We start from the raw sequence: 22,699 nt of genomic DNA on the forward strand, positions 1-22,699 counted from the left end.
AAATGTTATACATTGTAAAGTAAAAAAAAACAGAATGTGTTCTTCATAATTCAAGTTATATTCTAATTCGTCACCTCAAACGCATATAAAGTATTTATAAAATAAAAACAAACACTTGTTACATAGGAATAGCTCGCCAGCATGTGCAGCTTACTGTTAAATTTTATTAAATCAAAATATTGAGTCCCGATGTCATGATATCGGTCACACCGCTGCGTAGTACACGACAGCCTACAAAATAGAAAAACAAAATCAGAAATCATATATACATATAAATCTTAATAATCGAACAAACAATGTCCTACTGATAGAATAAATATCTTTCTATCTATGCGCGAAAACATTTCAAATGTACAAGCATCTTAATCCGGGAGGGGGGTGGGGGGTCTTTACCTAAACTAAGCTGCCTTACTGAACGGTATACGAGCTTCGAATGACCATATATCTTAAATTACTTAAACAAGACAACTATTCGCGCTTTAAAAATCCCGTGCTATTTACATAACAAATATCATACTCGATATATTTACGCAATGCGACAAATATTGACCAATCCGAAATATCATATATTTAAAACACAAACCTGTTTATCTAACATAAACACCAATAGATGACCACTATGCGGACACACAATCACGTGTGATTGTTTACATAATAGAAAACACGTGTATGCTCAACTTTAATAAATACATTTATATTCTAATTCGTCACCTCAAACGCATATAAAGTATTTATAAAATAAAAACAAACACTTGTTACATAGGAATAGCTCGCCAGCATGTGCAGCTATTTTCGACTAAACAAAGAAAGGCGCAATTGTGTGCTTTTTAAATTCCTAAATTTTTAGTTACTGTTAGACGTTCACTGATGTTCTCTTTGACATATCCGTCCTTAGCCCGGTCTGATTTCCAGCGACCATGTTTTTTGAAGATTCTATCTTCCACGTGCGCATTTGCAGCAGCAGTGGCGCCTCCGGACCTCAAACTATGCAAACCAAAATACTTTTTGTCTAAACCAATAGATGTTAAAGTAGATAACAGAATGTCTCTTGCAGTAGTATAAGAAAGCTTACCATTTCTTAATTTGTAACCATTTACAGATTTACAAAAAGATAAAGGACGAAAAATCAAATCATTACTGTCCGACTTGATGTTTGCTAAATCTAAATATTTCATCAACATTTTAACGGGACATGTAATTTTGTCCGTTTTTGAAATGAGTACATCTCTACCCTCACGGTAAATATCAGTTTTACTACTCTCTATCAGTAAACTTATGTACGAATCATGAAAAACAATATTATTTCTTGTCAGATTTGCTAATTCTGAATACCTCAAAAATCCAGCAAAACTTATAAGGCACATACATGCTATTCTAACATCTTTCAGATTAGATTTATCGTTACCATAAAGCATAACGATTTGATACAAAATTTCTGGTGTTATAGGTTCTTTCTTAACCACAATGTGTCCAACAGATCTCAAAGATCCTTCCTTCACAGAAATAACCAAATCCGATTTACACGGATTTTCAACTCCGGCTAATCTATGAGCCCAACTTATAGCATAAAAAGCTTCATTTATACTGCTAGTAGATTTACCAATATTAGTCAAATAAACTAAATACGATGCGACAGAAATAACTGAAGCAGGTAACGTGTTTGAAAAATTAATAGATAAACACCACTTACAAAAAGCGTTGAAAACATATCTATACTGTCGTTGAGTGTTAGCTGCTCTAGATGACAAACAAAAGGAAGGTATCTGGTCTACCAGGAGCTGCATGGCTGGAGATTGAGACTGACGAAAAGAATCAATATCATTCCATCTTCTGGTTTTGAAAACTTCTGAAAAATGTGTTACCCAATAAAGGAAAATTAAACAAGTATTCATATAAATTATTATAATAAAATGCATATGACATTAAACAATCAACCATGCCTACTACAATATCATACTACAACATATGATACTAGGGGCATGTCGCTAAAAATACTTCATCTTTACATTCTCCACTGAGTAATATGTACAACGTAAAATCTCATTCACCATGTCTCTGCAATACCAAAATTGATATCAGGACCATGTGAAATATCACAGACTAGCGTCTAATCTAACTGCGAGAACAGTTGATAAAAATTTTTCAGTTCCAAAGATACACTTCGGACTACTTCCTTTTGAATAGATTCTATTCGATTCTTTAAATTCTAGCACATCTTTAACATAAGCTTTGTAAGTCAAGTTTTTATTAAAAATATATGACCAGAATGGCGAAGATACCCATCTTGGAACAATTAAAGACCCTTTAGCCTTACAGTAAATCAGATGTTTAATTGTGCGTATAACTGAATAAATAGGGGGGACAAGCCAATTATTTTCTCCATTCCAATTTTGTGTAAACGCATCTACAGCTTCTGCGTTCGGATTCCAGAAAAGTGAGTTAAACCTTTTTGTCTTGTTATTCATCACGCTAGCAAACCTGTCAACAGTAAAAGGTCCCCATAAACTTTCTAAAAATTCAAAAAATTCATTTGAAATTTGCCAATCCTCATGATCACTCATTTTGCTAATGTAATCTGCCTTTGAATTCAATGTGCGGGGAATCCATTGTAATTCAATTAATATATTATGCTCTTTACAAATACAAAAAATAGAATAGGCAAGATTTTGTAAATCTTCCTTCATACTTCCAGCTTGTACTATACGTACACAATTTTGGTTATCAGTAAACCATTTTAAACTTTTGCCCATAAATAGAGTACTAAACGACAAAAGGGCCTGTTCGATTGCTCTCATCTCTCTCCAGGTGGAGCTTTTACATCTTTCTAATTCGTTCCACATTTTGTGAAAAATCTTATTTTCCAATTCTACAGTATAAGCCCCACAGGCTACATTACTAGCATCTGAAAAAATTACTATTGAAGAAGGGCTGTACATAGCCAATTTCTTTTTATTCAAAGTAACCACATTGGATTTCCAGAACTTAAGCTCATTCAAAATCTCAGCTGGATAAACTATTTGTAATAATTTATCCCAGCTCAATCTTTGCACGATGCACAAGTAACAATATCTCGTCATCAATCTAGTCAAATTTCCGAGAACTGGTGATAAAGAAATGATCTTACCAGTCACTTGAGCTAATTGCCTAGCAGAGAAAAACAAAAATCTGTCTAAAATTTCATCTATAGACTGTAACAAATCATTTAATCTTCTTTCGGGAATAGAAATGCAGAATTGAGCAGAATCCCAAGTGATTCCTAACCATTCTAACTTTTGGGTAGGTTCAAAAACAGATTTTTCTACATTGACTAAAAAACCAGCCTCTTCTAGTGATTTTTTGACAAAATCGGAATCTTTCCGACATAATTCGTAATCCGAAGCCATTCCAAAACCATCATCTAAATACAAAACAATATCAATCGAATTTTGTCTCCAATATTTGACCATAGATCTCAAACATTTCGTAAATAAGTAAGGGCTAGAAGCTAGACCAAAAACTAAAACTGAAAAACAGTAATACTTGTTATTCCAGGAAAAACCAAGAAACGTTTGTTGCTGAGGACAAATGTCGTAATGATGATAACCAGACTTTAAATCGAACTTAAACAGATAAGAACCTTTTTTGAAAAATTGAATAGCTGTTTTCCAGTCTTCAAATTTAAATCTCTCTTTTTTGACGGATTTATTTAAAATTGAAAGATCCAATATTAACCTCTTTTTTCCGGACTTATTGGTGGCAACTGATAAAGGATTAACAATATAAGGCGTAAAGGGAACTTCATATGCACATCCAGAATCAACTAATTCTAAAACGGCTTTTTCCACAAATTCTGAGTTAGTAACAGCAGATTTATTGTTTTTCATGTGCATACTAGGGGGAGGCACTAAAAAAGGGATTACATAACCGTTTTTAATTGTATCTAAAACAAAATCATTAGTTCCAATCTTAACCCAAAAATCGTAATGCTTTGCAAGCCTGCCTTTAACACCTTTAAAGTTATGACTAGCAGAAAACTCTAATTTTTCAAGAAATTGAACTTGTGACATAAATTCATCAAGTTCATCGTTATTGCATTCATAGCTAGAAGATAATAAACTTATATCTAGATACTTATCATTAACAGTAACTGTATCATTGCTGTTTGGATGGCTGGTAACTGGGTGCAGAAGCTGTGGCTGACTTGAAGTTGAGTGGGCAGTTTCTTTTCCAGTGACCATACTGCTTGCAGTAGTGACAGATGTCCATGGGGCACGGCTCACGCCGTGCAGTGCTGCTACGAAAGGGCTGTTGATATCGACTGAAGTCGTAAGCTGGAGGAGGAGCAGTGGCAGTAGCGATACTCCCAACTGCTGGAGAAGGTCTAGCTGAATACGGCTGAGGGCGGGTCTTTTTCTCCTTAATAGTTTTGAGGGCTCTAGTCTCAGCCTGGCGAATCTTTTTCTCGTCCTCATCATTTTCAGCGATATCGTTACTTTCATATTCTCTAACCGTAGCCCATCCCCCAGTGGAGTTATCAGCGATCCTGATGAGTTTGTTTCTTTCTTTAAGTTTACATACCAAATCACCAGTAATAGAAGAAAGGGGAGAAGCAACAGATACGAGATCCTTGTGGATTTTGTTAAGGCCATCCAAAATGTTCTCATTAAATCGAAACTGAATACGGTTCCCTTCTGATTTGAACTTAATATTAGCCTCATCTCTGAATTTCTTAGATAGATTGTCTTGTTCTGACAGAATGTCGGACTTCAAATCAACAAGTTTCTTATCCAAATAGTCTTTAAAAAGGCCAAAAGTGTCTACTAAGTCACGGTTTTGATTAGCTTGTGAATTTGAAGCATTAAGACGTTCGGGTTGACCATGTAAGAAGTCCCTTAACAAATCTTCTTCATTCAGATCGAGCACTGGTTCGGACATATCTTTACCTAAACTAAGCTGCCTTACTGAACGGTATACGAGCTTCGAATGACCATATATCTTAAATTACTTAAACAAGACAACTATTCGCGCTTTAAAAATCCCGTGCTATTTACATAACAAATATCATACTCAATATATTTACGCAATGCGACAAATATTGACCAATCCGAAATATCATATATTTAAAACACAAACCTGTTTATCTAACATAAACACCAATAGATGACCACTATGCGGACACACAATCACGTGTGATTGTTTACATAATAGAAAACACGTGTATGCTCAACTTTAATAAATACATATAACTATCTATTGAACTAGAAAAATCAATTTCAAGTTAATCTTCGATAATTTTTAAACTAAATAAATCAAGACGACAAAATGAAAAGATTGTCAAATTTCTATTGATCAACCATCACAGCATCACACTTTGTAAGTGAGATGTAATTCCCGAGCAACCCGTTGGAGCATCAGTTTACGGTGTTATAACGATTAAAATTTGTCATACAACAATATACGGGGCGCCGAATGGGACTCTTGTGGTTTTGTACAATATTCAATTCTGTCATAACAAAATCATTTTTGTTTTACAAAACTATGTGATACAGACTTGTTTTATGAAAACTTCAATTTTGTGATAACAAAATATCACAAAATTCATTTTTGTAGACAAAATTCATTTTTGTCATGACAAAAGTCAATTTTGTCAAAAAGGTATGCAAATATTAACTTATTTGCATACAAAATTTACTTTTGTTACCTGATATTGAAATTAAAACACAAAAGTCAATTGTGTGAGTGAGACAAAATTGACTTTAGTGAGACAAAATTGACTTTTGTGAAACGAAATTCAATTTTGTAAGACAAAATTCAATTTTGTCAATTTTGTCTCACAAAAGTCAATTTTGTCTCACAAAAGTCGATTTTGTATGCAAATTAGTTCACAGAATCCAAACTAAACTAGTTTGCATACAAAATTGACTTTTGTCGCCAAATATTCAAATTAGGTAACAAAAGTAAAGTCTGTGTTACAAAAATGAATTTTGTCATGACAAAAGTAACTTTTGTCCACTGAAAGATAATTTTGTATGACAAAATTTTAAATTTGTAGTATGCTACAAATTTTCTTAAACTGAACTCATTTTTGTTGAACAAAACTCACTTTTGTCCGTACAAAATTGAAGTTGATTACAAAATCACAAGAGTCCCATTCGGCGCCTCGTACAATATTCTCAAGTGTTGCAATATCAAGTTGTATATTGTCATAGCTTATAAGAATGATATATTAGTTAGAAAAAATATGCTTAAATGACTGACATCCTACTTGCAATGCTAAAATTAAATTTACAAAGCTCTTACTTGCCCAAACATATTTTACGTGAAAGCTTTACATATCTGCCACTGTATATAGAATAAAGACTGGAAACGGGATGTGTCAAAGACAAAACAACCCGACCAAAGAACAGAAAACATCCCAAAGCCACCAATTGGGTCTTAAACGCAGCAAGAAAATCCCGTACCCGAAGACGAGATTCAGCTGGCCTCCAAAATTGAAGATGATGAGTAAACAGATGATCAAAAGATGAGGTTCCGAAAACGGCTGATTGTACTTTGAACGTTTCTTGCTTTTATATCTAATATTACCCTAAATATAGAAACTGTTCGCAATATGTTTTTATGTATAGTGGTGCACTCAATGCTGAACTATTTATAATGTATGTCCTTTAAACAAGCTTGTTTTTTTTTCTTTTTCTATTAAATAACTATATTTGCAATCTGATTAAAATCCGATCTTTGACTTTGCTTCGTTAAATATGCTTGTCGCTCGTTGAAGCTTACACAAGCAACAAACAAATCTAACGAAGCAGAGTGAAACATCTGATTTAAATCATTCAGATGCACTTTATGTGTATCATCATTTGGAAATTATACAGTGGAACCTTGCTAAACCTAACCCTGAATAAACCGGAAACCTGTATAATCCAAACTTGTTCTGAAGACCAATCATATCACATTTTATGCATTGTGAACCTGATGAAACTGAAAAGGTTCGGTTTAGTCAGGTTTTACGGTACTTGAAAACTATGACAGAAGTAACCTTTATATTTCCGTTTCCAATTATCGCCGACTCGTAAATGTTTTTTTTTCCTGCTATAATTTTCTCTGTTATTGACTTGTAAGCATTTAAATAAAACTGGAACCTATTTTGAGTGCACTTTATCAAGTCCTTATCATTTATTGAAAACAACATATAGCACTGCACTTGAAGTCTCATATTTCTAAATTCAATCGTTGCTGATTTATACAAGCAATTGGTTTTTAGAATTACATTGTAATTGTATACGTAATTTTTCAAAACAGAGATTTTGCTATAATTTAGAAAACATTTTACTTTATTTTTCTTCACGAATCCACTCCTATGTATTCAAGTCTTAAACTTAATTGTCAATTTCTCACATAGCCATTCAATAGGTTTGATAATGTTGGTGATCGAACAGTGAAATCTCCGTAATATGTAATTATCGGTTAAGTTGTCGCATTCATTTAACATATGCCACTTGTTTTAATGTAGAGAGGCCTTTTAGATATTTTAGAATAATCATATTGTGTTTACATCACCAGACCTAGATTTAAATGTTGTATGTTGCTATTATCTTATTAGGTTTGAAATGTCATTTTATAATTCTGCTATTACAGCGTTTTGTTTTAAAGAAACTCTAAAATATAGGAGATGCATCTTTGCTAGACAAGAGTAATGATCGGACTGAATAAATTGCATCTACGGACGTCACAAAGCACCAAAAAGAAATAATGTATATCAGAAAGATAATATATAGCTTTACTTATTTCATAAGTTTGGTTTTGGTTAAGAATTTCTATTTTGGGAACCAGACCACATGCGAGTTTTCATAAACTTTATATTAATCACTTACATACAATTGAGGTACAAGTGTTTCATATAGCTCAAATTCACGCGAGGCTCGTTTAAAAATTGTCTAATCAATGACGTATAATTGTATTACACTAGTTGAATATAAGAGCAAGTCCAATCGCGAGGCGTGATCAAACATCGACCCATCCATTACGTGCAATTCAAGTACAGATGTTCGTAGAGCTCGACCTCGCGTGAGGGAATAAACAACAGCAAAGGTGTCTATACAGTTCGACCTCACGCGAAACATCAACAATTTAATAACATACAATAAAAGTCGTTCAATTCCATAGATACGAAATGCAATGATAATGAAATGTGATTGTTAACCTTAACAACTATCAATGAAATTAAAGACGATGTGTATCTTTGAGATAACAAAAAATGCAAGAAATCTACAAATTAAACTGTCTTAAGCCAAGAAACGTCACTGCTTTCTCTACGTTGATATTGTTTCAGCTTTTTTCATTGCTTTCTTTTTGGATGTTGTCGACGTTGCTTGTGATTTCTTTTATCATTTAGGAATGTTCCTAATCTTGAAAGATTTTTGGTAGTCTTTGTAAATACTATTCACATGTGTTTACCCGGTTAACTTAGAGCTTGCTTTATTAATAAGCACGTGGTTGATGGTGGTATGTCGTGTGGTTGCTATCCGATTAACGCACAATACTACCTTTCCTGTGTATTTGAATGGAGAAATATAGTTGTGACCAACCCCACCCCTTTATTTATCCTGGGTTAGGACTCCTCCTTATAAATGGCTGGATCCGACCCTGATTTCATGGTCGATCGTTGTACTTTTCAACTCGTATGCCATGTTTCCCAACCAGCTGATTTCAGAAGCTTATCTCTTGATGATTTGTTTAATTAACTTCGATTTTTCGTGTAATTTCTTTGTCCAAAACAAGTAATTAATTCATTCCTAAATATGCATTACTTGCCATCTTGATGAGAAAAGAATTGCACCATAATCAATAACTTAATCATAAATAAATCATAACTTATTTCTATTATTATGCAAATTACATGTAAATAAACTGATGACTGTGACAACTTGGCTACAAAAGATAAACGGACTTGTGACTTTGATCGACATTTTAGTTAATGTGCATTTCATGGTACAATAAATGCTTTTTATTGTATAGCAATATAATATTTTCCACAGAACGTAACCAAAAATTAGCGTGCAATAAATTCTAATATTGCACTAGTGCAATAAATCTTTAAAATTTATGACGTCATTAACGACAAAATCTTAGTTTAAACCAATTTTTACTTTCAAATATTATATTGCTATACAATAAAAGGGTTATTGCATGAATATTGGGGAATATTGACCCTCGTAGAACATATATTGCACTCGCAAGCTCGTGCAATATAAAATTCTACTCGGGACAATATTCCCCAATATTCATGCAATAACCCTATAGTATCAGTTTTGTCTTGAGTAATATGCTTCACGAACGTAGAAGTTCCTTAACATGTCTCAGAAACACAAACATACAAACTATATGTGCTTTATCAAACTTAAACTAGTTATTTAATTTCATTAATATCTTTTAAAAAGGTATTATGGAAATTAAAATCTTAATATAACATCGTGTTTACCGATCATGAATTAAAATCTTAAAATATCTTCATAATTATTTGCGATGGTAAATTCTTGAAATCTTAATAATACATTTAGTTCTTGTTTTCGAATCAGAAATTACATAATAAGTTTATAAGTTATACACTGAATATTAAAAATTGGGGTTTATCGTCCTGAATATCCAAGAAATATGTGCTAAGTAATCGTCAACCAGTCAATCGATATATTCATTTTTTGTCTAACTTGGCCACGTAATAATTATAGATTATCGGTGATCATCTCAACGAGATTGATTTTCTCGCTTGAGCCGGGACGGCGAAAGCGAGAAAGGCAATCAAGTTGAGATGAACAATGATATTAATCTTTTTATCGCTATTTTACCTATGACGACGTTGTCAATTTCATGTCAATTTCGTTAGCAATGCCACGTGCATGCTTAGTTTCTAGCGATAATTTTCCATCTTAAGCGAGTAGCATGATATGAAAATTATCACACAAAAAAAAGATCAAAGGAAAAATGCACAAAATAGCGGTATATATAATTATACTAGGTATAACAAAAATTTATTTCCTGTTACTTTGCTTATATGCAATTTTTATGTAAGCTTTAGAATAGTTCCTGTCTCTGGCTGATATCATGGATATGAACAAGAAATTAGACTATCAGATTGGTTGTTCATAGTTTAAATGCACGTGTGAGTTTATGTCGACTGTTTTCTGAAACGTATAAATATGACGAAAGCTTAAAGCTGTATTGAGTATGTTGTCGTTCTTAATACTCCTTATAATCTGTAGAATGCTGTGATTTGAGATGAAGAACAACAATACAAGCACAGTTTCTTTGCTTTTTGTGTGTGTTGTGTGTTTTTTGTTTGTTTGTTTGTGTTTTTTTAATTTTTTTTTTAATGTTGCTGTGCATGTCTTGATTTAATGTCATGCATGGATAGATAACCCATATCCTTTGTTTTTCTATTTTACACTTGATATAATAAGAAAACATAATACACTAATTGCATCTAAAATAGAAATGGTGTCTATTTTGCGGTAGTAACTATGTAGTTATTATACAGTATTCATAACAGCATATTCTATAATATTAAAATTAACCAAAGCTCTTTACAACATATATCATCTCACATATACACGTATATGTATTAACAATAATAAAAGACCATTATCATAATTTAAAAAAACCTGATCACTTTAAAAATAATAATACTTAGTATGGGTTTCGCTCATTATTGGAGGTCGTACGGTGACTGTACATGTACTTGTTTTACTTTTTGTCTTTTTGTCCTTATAGATAGTTGTCTTATAGGGAAATCATTATGCGTCTCCTTGTTATCATATTTGTAAGTTGATATAAAAGATAGACATGCAGACCTGTCATAAATTTCCACTTTTGTTTACAAAACAAGGTTAGTTAGACCAGAACACTTTCAAATCAATAAGAATGATTGTTTCACATTTAAAATAACGTCAAAGTCTCGTCTTTGATATACCGATATCTCGTATGACGTTATCTCGTGCCGTCAATCAAGCACGCACTATTACTATTGTAAGTAGATACAGATAACAATGAAATATACAGGTCACGTTATTTATGGCGGGATTATATACGGAGTCAATACCATGTAATAAATCTGTTCTATCTCAGCAGACAGGAGACCTTTTGTGTGTTGGAATGCGGATCATATGAATATACATTCAATTAAGCGTAGGTTTTTGGTGAATCTCATTTCTGAAATTCGATTTTGTACATCAGGAAGAGAGTGAATATTTGATTTTTTTACCATTCTGTTTTCTAGTCTGGTTTTGTGAATTTGATTATATTTGCATTTCTCAGATTGATAAATGTTCTATACGCTTCTTTTATCTCATGTTTTCAGACTTTATGAGAGGTTCAGACATATCATGTTATCTATCGCTTCAAAACTTTACGTCTATTTTGCATTGTAGATGCTGACAATTTGTGGATTCCAGTTATAGTAGTTATCTTAATGTTGTTTTAACTAAGAATTTGATATACATTATTTTCCTCACAAAAATCTATATTCACTTAATGAGACAGTAGGCTTTTAAGCATTTTTTGTATTTTGAACGGTCATCTTGGTTATGAACCTGCTTGGAAGATTTGTGAATATTGGTCTCTTAATGTCCAGTGGCAACTATTTCATAAGTGTACTGAAAGAAAACGCAACTTTGCGCTATAAGATTGATTCCCTAGATGAGCCTTACTCGGGTGTATAGACACACCACTAGTAGTTTCACTATTGTTTTAGCCTTACTCTGGTGTATAGACACACCACTAGTAGTTTCACTATTGTTTTAGCCTTACTCTGGTGTATAGACACACCACTAGTAGTTTCACTATTGTTTTAGCCTTACTCTGGTGTATAGACACACCACTAGTAGTTTCACTATTGTTTTAGCATTACTCAGGTGCATAGACACACCACTAGTAGTTTCACTATTGTTAACGTTGTATTTTTTTGAATTTTGAATCATACATTATTTGTTAATAAGATAGATTATGTTTACATCGATACCACATAAACAAAAAAATACCATTATAATTAAGAAACACACATACACACACAAACGTGCGTGCATCATGGCTACATATAAGGTCTTAACCCAGGTTCAATATCTGCAGCTATTAATCTATTAAGTTACATTGAATCTATATTTTTTGTCTTATAATAGTTGGTTCTTTTGATCAAAATATCATTCATTCAGCCTCAAGTCATACAGTACCCATACAAAGGCACAATTACTGTAGCCTAGTATCTCATATAAAACTAATATATCACCCATATTATCTTATGACGGGTCACTCAGAGAGTATTGTCCAAACATTTATACATTACAGGGTCACTTAGAGAGTATTGAATATTACAGAAATAGTTTCATTTTCAATATAAGAGCTATAAAGTTGTATTGAATATATCCCAACATTAATCTGTTATCTCATTGAGCAATATTGAACGCTCTCATTGCATGAAATTGACAGCTAATAATACGACAAAATAAATCCCTTGAGGTACAGTGATAAGTTTAACACGAAGATATAAAGAACCTAGTGATTTATTTTAGCTGTAATGAAATAGTAGTGAATGATATTTGTAATGAGTTTCAGACAAGTGTTACTTTGAACATTATTAACAACAAATGACACAGTTATATGTGTGCGTAAAAATCAGATAAAAACGGTGCTAGAAGCCGTCTTAAACTTGCATTAAGGTGAGAGTATTTTGTTCATTGTCTCAGTATTGAAGGCCTTACTGTGGCTTTGGGATGAAGCTATAAAAGCGTTGTAACTTTGTTCTTTTGTGGATTTTTAATGTGTGTTTTGCAGTGCATGTACTTTGATTATTCTTTGTTTTCTATTTTACTTATCAGATCGATACAAAACAAAACAACAACAAAAAAATCTAACAAAACAATCATGGATCGGGCGTTACATCCCTTACAACAATAAAGACGCAAATTACAGATCTGAGAATACCCGCAGTTACTGGCAGCTATTTCTAAGCCAATAGTAACTGCTGTAATAGCAAATCATATATTTATGACTAAAATATTAATGCATATTTATCAATATAAAAATTAGAAGCATTCTCAAACTTTGTTCGGCTCACTTGTTTGAAGGCCGTACGGTGACCTATAGCTGTTAATGTCTGTGTAATTTTGGTCTTTTGTGGATAGTTGTCTCGTTGGCAATCATACCACATCTTCTTTTTTATATTCACTGTTAACAATTGAAAGTGTCTCAAGCCAGCACAAGCAAAACGTCTACTGAATTGGTGCTCCTGTATCAAAACTTCGTCTTGACTTTATAATTTTTGTATCACTCAGTTAATTATACAGTGAAACCTGACTAAACCGAATCCTGCATAAACCGAAAACCTGTCCAAACCAAACATGTTCGTAAGCACTGTCATATCAAATTATGTGCGCTGTGAACCTGATAAAACCGAACATCGGACGAAACCGAACAAAATCTTAAGTCCCGATTAGGTTCGGTTTAAGCAGGTTTCACTGTATATAGTTTCTGTAAGAAAAATACATTCGAGTTACAGCCACCATAATGTCTTTTTAATTGAAAACCTGTATCTTCAGACACGTACATGTAGGTTATCCTAATAGTTTGGTGGGGTTTCTGTTGTTTAGTCTTTAGTTTCCTATGTGGTGTCTTGTGTACTTTTATTTGTCTGTTTATCTATTTCTTTTTAGCAATGGCGTTTTTTAGTTTTTTTTTTCGATCTATGAGTTTGAATGTCCCTCTGGTATCTGTCGTCCCTCTTTTATAAATTCATGAAACGCATTATGTTTGTTTTTATTGCATATCGTCAATGAATGTTGATTTCTAAAATTTTCAAACTTGCGTTTCTATAAAAGCTACTGCGTTAATATTCTTCAAAATCGGTCGGCTTGGTTTTTCTTTTCATACGAAAGAAATAAAAACCAGGAAGACTTCCGATTTACGAGAAAATATTATGCAATCTTCATTTTAAAGCAACAGTTGCAATGTATTTAAGAACATTTGCAATTTGTAGGTTTTTTATATGATGGAAGTTAAAACCACTGTAAATTTATGGTTGTTATTTGACATGTTTGGGAGTGTAAGCATTTTATTACCAGAAAGTGTCTGTTAGTTTCATTACTGCTTACGCGGGAAAAAGCAAACAGATTCATAAATGATATTAAAATTTCTCAATATAGATGTTTTAACAAATACAAACAAGACACAAATCACGCGTTTATTATACCACTTCCTGTGAAGTAGAAGCAATATCCGGGAAGGCACTTAATGTTGATATTTAATAGAAAGGTTTACAGCTGAATTTGAAATGAGTTCCGTTTAGTACGTTGAAATGGATTGATTTATAACATACATTGTACTTACTTTTTGATAAACTCTCACTTATTTTATTTTATTGATGATAGAAAATTATTTAAAACATAAACCTAGTAATACTTGAGTTTGACAGCGTTAACTGTCTCTGATTTCTGTTTTGTTTAGTTCTTTAGGAATGGATTGATTTATTACATACTTTTTATACATTCTCTTTTTTTTTTTGTATTAAGGTGGTACCTAACACTACAGGGAGATAACTCTGTAAAATCAGCTAAACGTTTTAACAACGTTGTAGTGTTAAAGCTTCTCAATGATCAAAATTAGTGTTTGTCAAACTGCTATGTATCCAACCATTTTTAGATTAGTTCAAGTTTTTTTAAATTTATATATTTTTTACAAAGGGTGAAAGTAAATAACTTGTCAAAATTTTATGAAAATTAAACGAGCCAAATTAATTTTAGTCAAGGTGTTGGGTACCACCTTAATAATAGAATATATTTTAAAACATAAACAAGTAAAACTTGAGTTTGAACGACCAGTCTCTGATTTATGTCTTCATAACTCCAGATTTGTCTTTACAAATGTTTGGCTATCTTATTATTAATTGAATTAAAAGATAGCAGCGCTTCGACCGTTATATGCTGTAACATCATAAATTCGGTCTTTGTATAAGACAATTCTCACAATGAAAGACAAACAATTTCAAAAGCAAAAAGCAAATTAGTAATACCTCAAATACATGAACCATTTGTTTCTGAGTATAGTAAGGCTAAATATACTTAAGGGTCATTAATAAAAGAATCGACATAAGGTACATGTTGTACATCCGTACAATATATCGTATAGTATCAGTGTAGTTATGACCAATAGACGCTATAGTGCAAAAACCATAATCTTACCCATGAAGAAGCCTAGTTCGTAAAAAGAAAGGAATAACGATTTGGGTTTGAACTACTTTTTTTTAATAAACTTTAAAGTTCCCCCAAAACTATATCGTTTCAGTCCCTACAAATTGATTAAAAATTTTAAATAACGATTTAACCAGTTTTTTTGTATAAAATTTTACAATTATAGATAGGTTCGTTTAAAGACCGTCAGAATAAAATAGTTCAAACACTTTTCAAAATAATGAAAGAGAAATACAGAAAATGAGGCATTTAAACTTAATTAAGAATCTTGTATTTTATATTTTTTTTACGATAGATGCGTTATCAAGAATGTAAATGTCTTGTATTATTTTTATGTTTCAATTATCCCTGTTTATAATGATATATTTCTTTCTATTTTCATCATTGTATTGATTATAATTTTAACTTACATTTTTCTCTACAAATTATTCGATGCGAAGTGCTGGTTTTCTTTCGCTTAACATTGAAGTTATATAAAGTGTTGATTTTAATATATTCTCATATTTCCATCCCTGTACTGATTATAATTGTAACTTAGACTTTTCTCTACAAATTATTCGATGCGAAGTGCTGGTTTTCTTCCGCTTAACATTGAAGTTATATAAAGTGTTGATTCTAATATATTCTCATATTTTCATCCCTGTACTGATTATAATTGTGACTTAGACTTTTCTCTACAAAATTTGCAATGAGAAGTGCTAATTTTTCTTTCGCTTAACATTGAAGTTATATAAAGTGCTGATTTTAATATATTCTCATATTTTCATCCCTGTACTGATTATAATTGTAACTTAGACTTTTCTCTACAAAATTTTCAATGAGAAGTGCTGGTTTTCTTTCGCTTAACATTGAAGTTATATAAAGTGTTGATTTTAATATATTCTCATATTTCCATCCCTGTACTGATTATAATTGTAACTTAGACTTTTCTCTACAAAATTTGCAATGAGAAGTGCTGATTTTTCTTTCGCTTAACATTGAAGTTATATAAAGTGTTGATTTTAATATATTCTCATATTTCCATCCCTGTACTGATTATAATTGTAACTTAGACTTTTCTCTACAAAATTTGCAATGAGAAGTGCTAATTTTTCTTTCGCTTAACATTGAAGTTATATAAAGTGCTGATTTTAATATATTCTCATATTTTCATCCCTGTACTGATTATAATTGTAACTTAGACTTTTCTCTACAAATTATTCAATGAGAAGTGCTGGTTTTCTTCCGCTTAACATTGAAGTTATATAAAGTGTTGATTCTAATATATTCTCATATTTTCATCCCTGTACTGATTATAATTGTAACTTAGACTTTTCTCTACAAAATTTTCAATGAGAAGTGCTGATTTTTTTCCGCTTAACATTGAAATTATATAAAGTGTTGATTCTAATATATTCTCATATTTTCATCCCTGTACTGATTATAATTATGACTTAGACTTTTCTCTACAAAATTTGCAATGAGAAGTGCTAATTTTTCTTTCGCTTAACATTGATGTTATATAAAGTGCTGATTTTAATATATTCTCATATTTTCATCCCTGTACTGATTATAATTGTAACTTAGACTTTTCTCTACAAAATTTTCAATGAGAAGTGCTGATTTTTTTCCGCTTAACATTGAAGTTATATAAAGTGCTGATTTTAATATATTCTCATATTGTCATCCCTGTACTGATTATAATTGTAACTTAGACCTTTCTCTACAAAATTTTCAATGAGAAGTGCTGATTTTTTTTCCGCTTAACATTGAAGTTATATAAAGTGTTGATTCTATTTCTCATTACATTGAACTGTTGACTTTCTGCGAACATTCGATTTCTATTGTTCTCCGTATTGAAGGGGTTTTTGTCAAGTATCCAGTGTAAATATCACCTTCCTTTGAATGATTTTAAGGAGGAATAAGATTGTCAATACGTTCATTGATTGAAAGTTTTGTCAATAATTAAATGAATTAAAGACGGATAATTTCGACTTGAAAACGAAAGTATTGAATAAAAACAAATATAATTTTCGCATTATTTCATTAAAAATTCATTAATTCAAACATCAGGAATAAGAATTGTTTAAATTATTTGTTAATACATGCCCTTTCTCAAAACACACTGTGAATGACAAGTTGATATTTTAGCATTAAAGCTTGTCAAAAAATTCTACAAGAAACAATAGTTATCATTCTACATTCTATATTCACATGAGACGGTAAGCAAATATTTTGTGTATACATACACAGTTACTTTTGCATAGGTACTATTTATGTACTATTTATGTACCACAAATCTGTAGTACTGGAAATCAGTACTATTGTGTTACTTACGAATTATTGTAATATTTAAGTACCTGTATTTTACAGTACTTGATTTGTACTTGAAATTTAAGTACTACATATTTTTGGTTGCACGGTTACATTTTCAGCATTTTGAACGTTTGTCTTTTTTCAAATCTCATGAAATTATGATGTTCAAATATGCAATACTGTGATCATTGTTGGTATCATTTTTGTACCAATATTTTGAGTACAAATAAAGTACTGGAAAATACAAGTACCTAAATATTACAATAATTTTAAAGTAAAGAAATAGTACTATATATTACAAGTAAATTTCCAGTACTACAGATTTTAAGTACAGAAATAGTACCTATGCAAAAGTAGCTGTATACAATTTAGATGATCTGTAACTGTATCAAAATTTAAAACTAAAATTTAAGATGATACTTTAATTTTTACATGCATTTACTTTGCAATTTATAGCATAATTGATTGTGTGTATTTTAAGACTTGCGCGAATGTTGTTTGCCCGTACAAAAGATACAAAGTTATCCTCATACATACATGTTAATTTGTTTATAAATTGTAAGTTGAAAAACTTTAATCTTTTATGATTTTACTTGAAACTGATAAACATCTCTTTATTGTGTATGCATATGTTAGCATGTTAAATGTGTTTTCTATAACATGTATAAGGGACGGTTCAATCAAAGAACAGAAGACCAAAAACATAAAACAACTAGAGAGTAAGATAATGGCTTTGTGTCAATGTTATGTTTCTTGTTTTAATTCAATGTTACCAGAAACCGTGGAATAGACAACGGATATTATAGTTGTTGTTTAAGTATAGTTTCAGTAATAACAAAAATTCAAAGTGACACTTTAAAAAAAAAAGTCCTGCGTGTGAAAGGCTTTTCTAGATTTACCTTTATGAGGAATGTTCATCGCCGAATATTTGAATGCAAAAGATGTCCAAGAACCAACAACATGACCAAAATGACTTAAAAATATCTGAATCATTCAAGGGACAACTATGCTTGTTGGAGTTGAAACTTTTCTTGCATGCTTGTATTACTTATATTAAACAAATTGAGAACAGTTTGTTACAAATCTTTTCAATTCAGTAGTTTTGTCAAACTAAAACCGACTCATGATGGTGCTATATAGGGGAGGGAACATTAGCTCATGAATAAAATAAATACCATCAGTAAATAAAGGATTTTTTCTGGTTTTCTTAGATAAAGTCGCCTTTGCATTCTCCTTGGTGTACTTATTTTTAACGAGCACTTGATCGAGATTTAATGTGATATTATTCCTTTTTATAATAACAGTCATCGTAGAGTTACTTCCCTTTATAATGATAGTCATCATATATTTATTTCCCTTTATAATGATAGTCTTCGTATAGTTATTACTAACAGCTTCGTTGATTCAACATCAAAACAATCGGAACAACTAACCAAATGTAGATTTTTCTTTCTCGCACCTTCATTTCCCTTCACGTTTTTTATTCATTATCGAGTTAATGAAGTTACGACCACAATTCATTCTGATCGGAAATGTATATAATAAATGTCAAATCAATCAGTATCCGTCAAATCACGAGTCTGACATCCGGAATTTTCATCACGATTTTGTCAGTAATTGAACAGAAAACACAAAGTGTAATTATTGGTCAGGACTATTGTCCGGTGTAGGAAATATGTCATTTTTCTTTGTCTAGCTGAGAAATATAAAACAAATTCCGTAACCTCACATGTCAATGCAACTCAATAGTTGAATAAATCAAACTCTCCAACCACTGTATAAAACAGAGAATCGTCAATCTTCCTCCACAAAACTGACGGAGAAGTATTCTTTCTAATCTCATATACAGGTACGTCTCATCAAGATAAGTTAAGAATGTACTTAGGTGATCGAAGGTAAAATTAAATAAATCAAGAATTCGAATTTGAGACTTTTAACTGGAAGAGTATTGGTTAAGGTCAAAATGAGCTAAAAATATTGCTAGGTCATGGGTATCAAATCAAAAGAAAGAAAATCAAGAATCTTCTTAAATTTTGTCAAATGACCTTTTAAGAGCTAATAAGTCTTATATTAAAAGATAAATAGGTGTTATGGGGCAAAATAGTTTACCTTGCATCGAATGGAAAAACACCAAGGAATCCGAACATTTGACACGTATTCCAAAACCTCACCTAAGTACATCCTTAAGTAAACATTCTGTCCGTTATGTAGATGCTTTCATATAATTAGTCATTTGATGTAAATATAGTCGGTTAATCCTGGTATCTATGATGAGTTTATTTAATATACTATAAGATATGATATTTGAAAATATTCGGGAAATTATAATCTTTGTATTAAATGACAAACTTGTACTATTCATTTTCATACCATATTGCGGAACATAAAAAAACTGCTTAAAATAATTAATATGTATAATTCGGCCTGACATTACCTGAAAAATGTGTAAGACTATAGTTACTAGTTTACAGATAGAAATAAATTAGGTGCAAAATATTCCATAACCAATAAAACAGTTTCATTGTTTATATATTACTTCATAAATTCGCTCGAAGTGCTTATTTATATTAACGATAATCGAGAACACGCAAATTGATATGTTCATAATTTGAAAACCAAGGATTTATAGATACTTGAAAAGCATCATTAGCTACATGTGTATATCACCAAAAGGGCCAAATCATTTGAGGTCGGCTGTTCCTATGGGAGATGATGACTTATTTTGTTAATAATTTTGTATTATACATGTATAATCATGAAGAATTTACGAAATATTTGTTATAAACCATATCAATACCGTAGTCCAAAACTCATAAATAAAATTTATAAAAGCTTGAAGATACATTTGCAGTCTAATAAACTAATTAGAAACATGCTTATTTAAAAGCTGCTACATCGTTTACATTTGTATATATTGCCTTTTGCGATTTGTATTTTAAGACTTGTTGAACATTTGCAATGAGAGGCTCTTTAAATTACCCCGAGGCATTAAAACTAAAAAGAAGATATTGTTTTTCTATTTTGACTTATTTTTGCGATGAAACAGCCTTCAAATTACCTTGAGGCATTTAAACCAAAAAGAATATAAATTGTTTTTTAAGTTGTGTAGAAAATTTCATATTTCAAGGACATAAATATAATTGTGGTCGTTCAGAACATTCAATCTTTAAAAATCAATGACCGCTTTACAAAACTAATTTGACGACTACTAAAAACAATGTATTAAATGATAAATTATCGTCATGTTAACAGTCGTACTGTGGCAATAACGAGCTATTTTAACTATGTCTTAGAACTCGTGTGTCTTATTTTGTTGATTTGACGTTACTTCCGGTTTGTCATTTGAAGTCTTTAATTTGCTGCTGAATTTAAGTGTTGAATCCTACGACGTTTCAATTATTTCCATTGTTGACGCAAGAACTTTAGTATGAAAAAGGATATATAGTATAATTAGCAACAGGACAAATCCATCGTTACTAAATGATGCGGATGTTAGCAACTATATGGTTGACTGTGCGATCTTAGATAAAAATACAACGCCATACACTACTATGAACTATATAATATTAATTCAGCTATATTAACTAGGAATCGCTATAATAAATATGAGAGTGGAATTCCTTTAATTCTACTTTTTTGTTCGCTGTTAATAACTTATTGTATGTATAAAATATGAAAACAACATGTAATAAATTTCAATGCGTTCAAAGTGTTACCTGCATAAGGAACAACACATGCATGAGTATTACATCTCTATTGTCCTCAGAACACAAAAAAAGTCTTGTTCTATTATTTTATTTCAACTTTCCATTTGGGATTAGCATTTCACTTGTTTTGTTTCATACACTCTACCATTATGCATTCTAAAAAAAAAACTAACTTTTTATTTTAAACACATATTGTACTATTGGAAAAGCTTTATATGGAATGTTATTTTAAATGTTGTGTCATGTGTACTATTGTTTTTCTGTTTGTCTTTTTCATTTTTAGCCATGGCGTTGTCAGTTTGTTTTAGATTTATGAGTTTGACTGTCCCTTTGGTATCTTTCGTCCCTCTTTTAAAAGCAATGATTTCTGAAGAGTACATTAAAAGTTTTTTTATATATATAATTCAAATAAATTATACCGAATTTTTCCAATACTGTTATGTTTTATTAGCATAGTCTGTAAATGTATCAGCAAGGACTCTAGTGACAGAATAGTATTATAGACTTTACTTGAAGAAACCTCACATCCTTACGTTAAAAAACTTAATACGGACGCCTTAGTACATGTACCTGCAATTTGCATGTAATTATGTAAGTGTATATTGTATTGCCTTAACGTGTCAAAACTATGGGACTTTTGTTACAAAAACGGGGACAGGGTACAATAATTACGACTTTGACATTTCCTTACGTATGAACAGCCTATTTAAATTATTACAATAACATCAATATATTTAAACAGGAAAGACACAGCATTGAAATATTTCAATACGAATCTAGGAGAAAGGACAACGTTAAAGTGCAACGTAACAGTTTGATATCAATTACATTCTGTAATTATTAAAATGCAAAATGCGTAGTATGCCACGTTCGATATACGACTCAATATGTAAAACCATATGCTTGTCTGAAAATAACTTCTTTTTGGCACGGCAAAAATGAAAATAAAAAAATTGAATTGAAAACTTTAAAGAACTCTCACCTTCGATATCGACAAACGATACTAAATCAATAACGTGAGAATGCTATTTGTTGTGAATTAACAGACGGTATTATTTACTAATATCATAATATTTCTAACTTCATTTTACTACTCAATACAAAGTATGAAATAAAATCTATCAATCCTAGTGTATATTCCTTGTTAGCTCCTTTATTTGTTATAATACTTCTTACCACTTTCCAACTTTAACTGTACTTGAAACGCATATTAACAGCAAGCATGAAATACCGTTGAGAAATACTAGTTGAAATATATAAGAATTATGATGTCTTTCTATATTAAAAAAATCAAACTATGTTTAGAATTCGACTTTTGCTAACGATATGAAATTATCATCTTAACTATTCTGCTGTTCCGTAGTAGTAGTCCTCGAATGCAGGATTTCAATTATTAAACCAGGAGATAACTTAACTTGTCAAGACGCCAAACTATTGACTTTTGAATTATCATGTTTAAAACATAGTTTGATATTTCAATCTTTT

At 31.2% G+C, this 22,699-nt stretch overlaps 2 protein-coding genes across 4 annotated transcripts in view; one reads left to right on the forward strand and one right to left on the reverse strand.

Annotated features, from left to right (window-relative positions):
- Positions 1–22,699, forward strand: part of LOC143052751 (voltage-gated inwardly rectifying potassium channel KCNH7-like) — a 178,468-nt gene that overhangs the window by 100,800 nt on the left and 54,969 nt on the right. The window contains exon 1 of one of the 3 annotated variants that reach the window (XM_076225859.1): positions 17,325–17,413. The exons of the other annotated variants lie outside the window; for them this stretch is intronic. The gene's annotated coding sequence lies outside the window, so the exon portion shown is untranslated. Of the gene's footprint in view, positions 1–17,324; positions 17,414–22,699 lie in introns of those variants that run through there. 3 annotated transcript variants of the gene reach the window in all.
- LOC143052748 (integrase/recombinase xerD homolog) lies at positions 389–1,969 on the reverse strand. The gene has a single exon (XM_076225854.1). It carries the CDS (start codon positions 1,914–1,916, stop codon positions 828–830), a length of 1,089 nt encoding a protein of 362 aa, XP_076081969.1. The 5' UTR covers positions 1,917–1,969; the 3' UTR covers positions 389–827.

Source organism: Mytilus galloprovincialis, chromosome 11, assembly GCF_965363235.1.
Source record: "Mytilus galloprovincialis chromosome 11, xbMytGall1.hap1.1, whole genome shotgun sequence".
Classification (NCBI taxonomy): domain Eukaryota; kingdom Metazoa; phylum Mollusca; class Bivalvia; order Mytilida; family Mytilidae; genus Mytilus; species Mytilus galloprovincialis.

What these genes read in the sequence shown, in the direction of transcription:
- LOC143052748 (XM_076225854.1), bottom strand. Translation starts at nt 1,916, where the DNA reads ATGCATTTTATTATAATAATTTATATGAATACTTGTTTAATTTTCCTT.